The sequence below is a fragment of the Phaenicophaeus curvirostris genome, chromosome 12 (genome assembly GCF_032191515.1).
Source record: "Phaenicophaeus curvirostris isolate KB17595 chromosome 12, BPBGC_Pcur_1.0, whole genome shotgun sequence".
Lineage (NCBI taxonomy): Eukaryota > Metazoa > Chordata > Aves > Cuculiformes > Cuculidae > Phaenicophaeus > Phaenicophaeus curvirostris.
The window spans coordinates 5,594,016-5,604,030 of record NC_091403.1 but is presented as its reverse complement, the minus strand read 5'-3'; the positions used below and the strand labels follow the sequence as shown (position 1 = coordinate 5,604,030).

Sequence of the window (10,015 nt, the reverse complement as noted above, 5' to 3'; positions counted from 1 at the left end):
AATGTAAAAACTAGATTTTTTTTTTTTTCAGAGCTTTGGTTTTATACATGTGTTATAGTCCTACTGTAATTCTTGACTCTAAAAGAAAGGGCTCCAATTAGGCTGTGATGTTTTGTTCTACCTGGTAGTACTTTAATGACATGACTTAGTTCTGTAAATAAGATTTAGAGCCCATTGGGAGTTTTGATTTCTTTTATTTTGACTAAATGAAGAAACTGGACTTTCTCTCCTGCTTTTTTTTTTCATCAGTATAATCAATGATTAAAACTAGTTCCCACAGACCCTTGTAGGATTGTTCCCTATGATGCCAAGTTCATATAAAATTGACAGCGTAGTAAATACTAAGTACAGTACAAGACAAATTGCTCCCAGTTTTTTATCTATTTTCCAGCCATTCAGATGAACTGCTAGAAAAATAAAAAAAACAGAACAGAGAAGAGAAATGGCTGTGTATGTCAAACCACCGCTGTTCACTTCTATGGGCTCTGTTGTACTTATGAAGGCAGTTTTTATAAACCAGGGTATCCCCAAACAGAGCATATCAAATATGTTGGATCCTACAATATTGGACATGGCCATATCTCCATTTCCTGTAAAAGAAGAAATACAAATAAGTCTACTTAATTGTATCATATGAAATTGCCAAACTGTTTTGGAGGAACAGAATGTTAGCCCTCATTTTCTCACAGAGCACCCTTTTCAGGCTTTTCATTGTGAGAACTATAGTCATGATTGTACAGATCATGGTTTTGGGTACCACAAGCATAAAAAAAAAAAAAACTCCCTAAATCACCAGCATCTGCACAGTTGCACTTAGAATAAGCTAGACAGGCTATTAGAAAACCCAGTCGTGTTTAAAGTACCAAGACCTACAATTGTGATTTGCAGTATAACTCTAAGAATGCTTGATTAACAACAAATCAAACTAATCTAGAATACTTCTCTGAGATACTTTAAAAGGTTTTAAAATGTCACAGCTTCTTCAGGTAAGCTATTTATTTGTTATTACTATACTTAAGCTCTAGAATCTGGAGAAAAAAAAAATCTGATATTACTTCTTGGATTTCTGGAAATGTTGACTAGAATTCTTCTTTATCATAGTACCCTTTAAACACATCCATTGGAATGAGCCCGAATACTAAAATCTTTACCTTTTCGAGCCACCAGCACACTTGCAACTGTATCTGGTACACTTGTTCCTGCTGCCAGTAATGTGAGACCCATTACTGATTCTGGAATTCCCAGTGTTTCACCTGCAGTTGATAAATTAACAATAGAAAAATACAAGTATGTTTTTAGTTTAAGCTGCATCCAAAGAAGTTGCTTTGGATTTACTAATCATATAGTGATTTCAAAAGGAATCTGTCAGCTGACTTAACTACTTCATAATTCAAACACTTCATATTTAGTTAAGAACAACAACAAAGGAATACGTCCTTTTTCTTTCTTTCTTTTTTCAACCAAATAAAGAGAATTGTAGTACAGCAACCATCCTACTTAACAAGTTTCTTCAAGAGACCTGAATGAAAAGTCTCCAGTGGTCAAGGCAATACCAGTTCTGAGTTTTTTCTTTCAGATACAGTATGAGTTGAAGTGTCTTAACAGTTTACTCCTTCCCTTCCACCCCCAATTTCTGGAAAATATAATAGTTTTCTGTAGTTTTGGGTATTTCATCATTAGTGCTCAAAAATCTCACGAAGCAATAACTATTACAATCACCCTCTTTTTGAAGGGGGAGGAAAAAAGCATGTGAATTTTCTTGGGGAGGATCCTGAGTCATTAAGGTCAATACAATACTGTAATAACATCTTGACAACATGGCTTTCCCATTGCACTTCAATTAAAGTTCTTTTGTTGGATTTGGAAGAATCAAAATGCAGAATTTTTCTATGACTTAAGTACAACCAGTCCTTTAGAACTGTGAGTTTCTTTAGATAAATACTGGTTTAAATTAAGAAAAATTTTATATTGTTAATATAAAAGCAGCTTATATTTCCCTATATTTTTTTAGCCCCACATGTCCTGCCAGCGTATTATTTTCTCAATTAAAAACAGGTTCAGATCTTCAAAATTTTTTTAGCAGAGTACTATTCTCAAGCAAGAATATGTTGAAGTATTTGATACCTCTGCTCAAACTAAGTAATGAGGTTTACTTACATTTTTGTTTGTTAAGGAGTACATTAATTGTTTTTGTTCAAGTCTGAATTCTTACTTGCAATATTTGATGGTTCAGAGGGACTAACATGATCCTGTTGCAGAATTTGTACTGGTGTTTATTCTTCCATCGCCCCTAATGTAGATTTGTCGGATGAGGGACCAACAAGATTATCTTTTATAAACCAGTCAGGCTGGAAAATAAGGGTTCATACCAAGCAAACCAAGATGAAGCATGAATCAACCAGCCTTATGTATCCAACAGTAGCCCTCTGAATGTTATAAGATAGAATCTAAACTCAGGTGAATCTGTTTTTTCTTTTTATTAGGTAGATTTCTCTTCTGTTTTAATGCGTAGGGCTTTTCTGTGGCAACTGACCATAGAGAGAGAATGGTCTTATTTTTCTAGCCTTTAGTTAATTTTGTGTATCAGTATCTTTCTATGAGTAGTCAAATTCTGTTTGCTAGCAACTAACAGGTATACTAAGTTAGGTTTGTTCTTGACCATCAAAATTTAGTCCCCAGCTATGATACCTTCCCGATAGGCTGTTTATGCAATGATAGAATTTTTGAGTCATCCTTTGTGAAAGAACTTGAACTTGAAGATGTGTGTGTAATTTTTAGCATAGAACATATTTGACCTAGAAGTAGTGGGCCAAAGAGCCCAGTACTGCTTGTGATGGTTCTTCAAAGTGCACTAACGCTAATACACTGTTTGGATCTCCAGTGTACCTGCTTTCATATGAGTTAGTGCTTTGTCTAGTAGAGTAGCCGTAACTTCCCTTTGAATTCTGTTTCAAAGGCTTCTAGCGTCCAGCCAGCCAACCCTTGCTCTTTAGATACAAGTGGAAAATTACTTGACCAAGGAGTGAACCTGGTGGGTGTTGCATCTAACGATCTACTGGTAATTTCTCAAAGGTTTATGAAATGTGTAGGTCTGTTTCTGCACTGAACAAGGAGTTATTCATTGCACTTAAGTTGAAAACAAGTTTAAGATGCTGAACTAGCAGAATACTTGAGTAGGATTAGTGAGCTATAATGTGGAAATGGCAAGCTTTGTAACATTTTCTTTTTGTTAGAGATTTGTTTTCTGCTTGTTCTTAAAATTAAAACCTGGATTTTTCTCAAGCTGACTGGAGAAACAATGAAATGAGGAGACCTTTAATACCTTAATGTGTGTAAGAACATTTGTTTAAAAATATTAGTTCATACCCTTTCTCTCACTTAAATGAATTCTTTTACCGCTTCACTTTATGATGGAGATTAGGAAGAGATACATACACGTGCACCAAAAATGTTTAATAAACACATGGTGCTATAGTTCTAATAAAATAATACACAAATTTGCAGGGTTTTTTTGGCAGTAATTTAATGCCAAATCTCTTACTGTTCAAGAAAAATACAGGTAGAGAAATAATGGATCTTTTGCAGAACCCTGAACATTTAATTCTGGTCTTGGTGGAAGCCATGTTTGTCAGACTTCAGCTAGGCAAGTTTATAGCTGTGGATCTAATTGTTTCACTTCACGAAGCCGTTTAAAGAAACTGTCTTTCTTTAAATAGAGGCTGGTTTTTGTGTATGCATATGAATTCTTATTGCTGTGATGGTCAGCAGTCTGAAGCAGCTAAACTCTAGAGTGGTTTTCATTAGATGGAAGAAAGTTGCAAACTTAAGCAGTTTATGTTGGTTTTGTTTGGCTTGGGGTTTCTTTGTTTTGGTTTGTTTTTTTGCCAAACACTGAGAGAGAACCATTTTTTTTCAGTGATTCTAACAGCAGCATTTTAGGTACCTACCTGCTATTGTTATCATCCATACAAGAACATAAGTTATTGCAGAAATCCATGCTGCTGAAATTAAAAATGTCACCATGAACCAGTTCCTCCAAAACTGTCTTCTGCAATCTGGTATAGTCAAATAGAGTAGTGTAATAATAGGAAGGGATAATACCCACAAAATTCTCTTCATATCTGCTTCAGGCATGGTGAAGACACTTGGATGATCTGTTGAAGAAAAAGTAACTTTTTTAAGCTGTAGCATTAAGTTCAGATCCATAGCATACGGTATTATTACTGGCCTCTACTTGTGAGAATTCTGAAAAAAGGTAAGAACTACTTCCTCAAGTTCTAGCTGTAGTCTTATCCAGTACTTACATCACACTGGAAGAAGCTCTGAAATCAAATGTTCTTTATTAACACGTCAGTAAGAGGCAACTGAGGTGGATGAAAAATGAACTTTTCTAGAAAGGTTTACACAAAGTGTTTAACCAAGAGTAAGTACCAGCTGCTGTGTTTTGCCTAAGCAGAGAGGAAACTGATGATCTATGGCCACATAACAGCTACTCCTTCTGATACAGTGCATATTTTGGGCTATAAACATGCCGTTTTCATAAGCAAGCAGTATATATTAGTACAGCACCAGCGTGTCTTTTAGCTAATACTGCTTTTTACAAGCAGTGTTGCTGGGAAATTTCAAATGGGTAGAGCAAAAACTGATAGAAGTCTGCTGTTGTGATATGCCACAAATGTACAACTAACTTCATATAAATACCACCGCTCTGATTTTGCATAATGTTCTTCTGTGGAAGATAAATCATTTACTTAACTACTACGCTGGAATTCTTTTGTGAACAAAATATTAATTCTATCTCAGAATCTGCTCTATTAGAACTGGTGCAGACAGGCATGCAGAGTGCTAGAGACAGCTGTAATACTTGTACCTTTAGAGATTTCATCAAGCCCATGCAAGCTCGTGGAAAGGTGAGAGTAGTCCCCTTCCTCTTGAAAAATGCCACTATCTGTTCTTGACTGTGGACGAATTAGAGGTCCACTCTCTTCCCTCCATCCAATCAGTGGCTGCTGCTCAGCATTTGCTTCCATAGCTTTTGTAAAACACGTACAGCAGGGACTGAACTTTTTCATGAGGTATTGGTTGATTTTAATGTCAAAACATAGTACCAGAATGTAACACCCATAAATCAATAATAGGGATGCACTTTCATACCTAGAATGAAAAAATACAATTTTACATAACATGTAACACAACCCCCCCCTCCACCCACCCACCTCTCTAACTTATTAAAAGGGCTGGTGTAAGGAAAGAGAATTTGCATGAGCAGCAAAAGCAAAACACACAAAAGCATCTATTTGCAGTTGTATGGGTGATGTCATGGAAGTTCATGAGTGTCTCTGTCTTTCAGCAGTTTGATTAATTTCCCTCTCCTGCAGAATCTTGTTTGTGTATTGTAGACCTGCGTGCTTTCCAGGGCATCCTGCTGATTGAACAATCTTCTTGCTGTTTGCAAAATTGACTCTTCGTGTGATGGTTAAAGAGAGGGATGGTATGTGCTATTTTGAGCTGGAAACTTCAGAGACTTGGTCCTGGACCTGATTGACTTGTTGAGGCAACAGGATTTTCAGTGTTGATGGAAAATCATGATCTGCTTCTGGCAAACAAATGTTTTTCCTAACAGTGATGCTATCAAAGAAAAGGCTCGAAAGGAGTAAACTATGAAGACTAATAGCTGTGCCAGAACAGTTATGATAGAAATTGTCAAGTCTATACAGACAAACCTATGCAGATCAAACTTTATAAATATGCAGGGTTTGGATGTTTAGGTAATAATCTTTACGAGCATTGTGACTTTCTAGGTTTTTTTTTAAAGCCAACAGGATGTTTGTTAGTGAATGGCAGTTCAGGCTGCTTGAAGTTTGGAGTTTGTGGTTTTTTTGCTTGTTTGTCAGAGCACTGCCTCACTAATCTCCAGTCAACATGAATTCAACACTACTTGTGCTCTTACCAGTAAATTGTGTTGTCGGATATCATCGCGAGGACTGCTGCTGCACTAATTGTATATGCCAGACAGTCTCTAAACAGCGGCCAACAGGATAGCCTTGAAACCTGCGGATCACAGATTAATTTACTTTTCTTAAACTTGTCTGTTATACTTTCACTAAGTGCTGTAAATGCTGCATCAATGTTGTTTCTATATTATGTAAAAAAATAAGATTCTTAGGAATGACTTAAGTATGATATTTAACAAGTTAGTGTTTTTAAAAACTTTCATAGCAAGTTATCTGAAAACTGAATACATGCTGGTTTTGCTACTAAATAATAAACTTGACAGTTGTCATAGTAAGTCTCTCTTGGCTTTTGTTGGCAAATCAGAAAAGGATAACCATGTGGCTCTTAGGAGCAGAACTATCCGAGTTGTTACATACCACGCTGGAAAACAGCCCACAAGCTGCAGAAATACCAAGAAGATTATAAATTGCTGATCCGAGGATGGTGCTGACGCCAATATCTCCCTTTGTCACAAAGACTCCTATAAGGAAAATGACACTGGTATGTTTCGGTTTGGCATGCAAGGAAAGGAATTCTCCATCCTGAGGAGTCAAAACATACGTCGCTTACCTAGGAAAGCAGTGACGAGCTCTGGAGCAGAGCTTCCAGCAGCCATAAAAGTTGCTCCAGCAACATCCTGAGAGAGGCCAAGGCCTGAGGTTAGAACAAAATAAGTACTTAAGGAAAAACCACCAAATTTTAGTAGTATGTACCCATTACTTGCGTTAGTATATAGCTTTAGAAGCTACTACAGTTTAATAGAATAAACTTTGCTTATTTTCATACAGTTAATGCATTTACTTGAAATTGGTTATTGAAAACATAGCCTCATTTATTGAGCTAATTTATTTCTAACTTTAGTACAGAAATTAGTTTAAATATCACAAAAGAAGTACAGACAATGCGAAAGCTTTGAGCGTGATCCTAAAATGTAAAATAGGTATACGTATGTGGGCTTTAACTCTGTTCCGTACAGGTAATAAATGTGGGGAAATTCCTTGGACTCTAGTGTAACATTACTACATGATCCATGTCAAGTCTATCTGTCTTCCAGGGAAATTGATGCTACTGTGTCGTCACATACCAGAAGTACTAGTTAAATTCATACGCTGCTGCAATCTTAAAATCAAATTTTCACTTCGTTTGGACAGTTTAAGAGTCTGTGTCTTGCTTGAATGAAATGAGATTTTTTGTTCTGGTAAGTTGACTGTTTCTGAAATGTAACTTGCACTGTGGATCAAGTTTTGCACACTAAGAACAGGGATGCATGGCTAACTATGGAAAAAGTCTGACAAATGCTTATTTCTCATCAATAAAAGAAATGCCAACTCCACAGCAATGTTTAAGCTTACATTTTCTGCAAGTGTTTTGGTGTGGAGACTGTTTTCCATTGTTCAGGGATGAGTTTCCCTAGAGGATTTTTTTTGTAATTCTTGGCAATGAAAAACCGAACTCTCAGCCAAGACCATCCCTTTGATGCTGTGGTCTGCAGAAGCCCGGGGAGTTATTACAAGTTAATTAGATTTCTCAGAACCGTGGTAACTGTGGCATTCCTTTCCCTTCTCTGTCATACCTTCAGTATGTAAACAGTAGCTCATCCTGATATTTCACCGTTTTGGAAGAAAATAGAGAAACTTGAGCAAGGTACTAAATTTCTTTGTTCTGATACAGGGAGAGTTACAGTTTCTTGGGTTGGGGTGGTCTGTGTTGTCCATCTCCTGTTGTGTTGACCACCACCATCCTTTTTTTCAGTTAGCTTTTACTGACCATGTTGCCACTGTCCCTGAATCCTATCGTTGGTTTCTTTAGTTAATACCGAGGAAGTTTTAACATTTTTCTTTAGGCACGAGGAAGACAAAACTTAAACGAGCGCCTGTGCAGGGTGTAATCAGAGTATGTCTATGCAATGTATCAACACGATACGGATCCAGAGTAATTATTGTATTGGGTCCAACTGCGCGCAGAGGCTCTGAACTCTTTGTCTCCAGCGCGCTCCCATTTTGAAGCTTTTTAAAACACAATATTCTAGCCCAAGAGTTTAGTTTTACAGGGAAAAGACAAGGCTGTGCACTTACATTCACTGATGATCTCCAGAGACGGGAGAAAGTAATCGTCGCACACGACGGACACGGCCAGAAACATGTAAAGTATAATTAGGAAATAGATAACGATCCCTCCATCCTTTCTCTCCTGCGGCGTGAAAAATCCTGCAGGGAACTCCGACGAAGAAGAAGAGACGCAACCCGTCCCGTTCTCTGAAAAGGGAGCGCAAAGGCGTTGAGCATCCTCATCCCTTCCCACCCCCCAGGCTGCGGGGGTCACAACCACCCGCGGAGGACGCTCGCTCGGGGCCCCGACAGCCTTGGCATCGCCCCCGGCCCCCGCGGAGGGGCCGAGAGCGGCGGAGCCCCTGGTTCCCGCTGCCTCTACCTGCGGCGGAGCCCCTGGTCCCGCTGCCTCTACCTGCGGCGGGGACCTGCGCCCGCGGCCGCCCGGCCCGCAGCAGCAGCAGCGCCAGCAGCGGCAGCAGCGCCGGCCGCATCGCGCTCCCCCAGCGCGGCTCTGCGGGCCGGCGGCGCTAGGACCGCGCGGCTCGGCCGGCGGGCGGGCGGCGCTAGGACCCCGCGGCTCACGTGGGGCAGCGGCTGCGCCCGCTCCACCCCCCTCTCCCCCCAACCCCGCGCCGGGCCCCGCCCAGCTCCAGGGTCTGGGCACTCAAAGGTTTGGCCACCTCGAGGCTTTGGCCACATCAAGGGTTTGGCCACCTGGAGGCTTTGGCCGCCTTGAAGGTTTGGCCACCTCGAGGGTTTGGCCATCTCAAAGATTTAGCCACCTGGGGGCTTTGGCCACCTCAAAGGTTTGGCCACCTGGAGACTTTGGCCACCTCGAGGCTTTGGCCACGTCAAGGGTTTAGCTGCCTTGAAGATTTGGCCACCTGGAAGCTTTGGCCACCTTGAAGGTTTAGCCACCTTGATGGTTTGGCCACCTGGAGGCTTTGGGCACCTCAAAGATTTAGCCACCTGGGGGCTTTGGCCACCTCAAAGGTTTGGCCACCTGGAGGCTTTGGCCACCCGGAGGGTTTGTCCACCTGGAGGCTTTGGCCACCTCGAGGGTTTGGCCACCTTGAAGGTTTAGCCACCTTGATGGTTTGGCCACCTGGAAGCTTTGGCCATCTCAAAGGTTTGGCCACCTGGAGGCTTTGGCCACCTTGAAGGTTTAGACACCTGGAGGGTTTGGCCAACTCGAAGGTTTGGCCACCTGGAGGCTTTGGCCACCTCGAGAGTTTGGTCACCTCCAAAGTTTGGTCACCTCAAAAGTTTGGCCACCTTGAAGGCTGGGCCATCTGGAGACTTTGGCCACCTCAAGGGTTTGGCCACCTCAAAGGTTTGGCCACTTCAAAGGTTTGTCTACCTGGAGGCTTTGGCCACCTGGAGGGTTTGTCCACCTGGAGGCTTTGGCCACCTCAAAAATTTGTCCACCTGGAGGCTTTGGCCACCTAGAGACTTTGGCCACCTCAAAGGTTTAGCCACCTGGGAGCTTTGGCTACCTGGAGGCTTTGGCCAGCTCAAAGGTTTGGCCACCTGGAGGCTTTGGCCACCTTGAAGGTTTGGCCACCTTAAAGGTTCGGCCACCCCAGGGTTTGGCCACCTCAAAGTTTTAGCCACCTGGGGGCTTTGTCTACTTGGAAGCTTTGGCCAGCTCAAAGGTTTGGCCACCTCAAGGGTTTAGCTACCTGGAGGCTTTGGCCACCTGAAGACTTTGGCCATCTCAAAGGTTTGTCCCCCTGGAGGGTTTGGCCACCTCAAAGGTTTTTTTCCCCTGGAAAGTTTGGCCACCTCGAGGCTTTGGCCATCACAAGGGCACTTTAGGTGCAAGCCGAGCCACCCAGGTACCTTGTGGGAGTTTGGAGAGGCAGAAGGAGAACTTAAGCCTTCTCCCATGTCTTTTTTTTCCCTTCTGTGACAATTTCCCACCGATCTCCTGGCGTTCCCGTGCCAGGCTGTGCGAGCAGAGGGTTCGT

General features: G+C 41.4%; 1 protein-coding gene across 1 annotated transcript; it reads right to left on the bottom strand.

Annotated features, from left to right (window-relative positions):
* Positions 1 to 267: 267 nt before the first annotated feature.
* Positions 268 to 8,247, bottom strand: SLC24A5 (solute carrier family 24 member 5). Its single transcript, XM_069867024.1, has 8 exons — positions 8,070 to 8,247; positions 6,565 to 6,648; positions 6,372 to 6,475; positions 5,951 to 6,051; positions 4,871 to 5,154; positions 3,948 to 4,154; positions 1,152 to 1,253; positions 268 to 590 (listed from the first exon to the last, which is right to left on the bottom strand). Exons 1-8 carry the CDS (start codon positions 8,134 to 8,136, stop codon positions 268 to 270), a joined length of 1,272 nt encoding a protein of 423 aa, XP_069723125.1. The 5' UTR covers positions 8,137 to 8,247.
* Between the last annotated feature and the right edge of the window lie 1,768 nt (positions 8,248 to 10,015).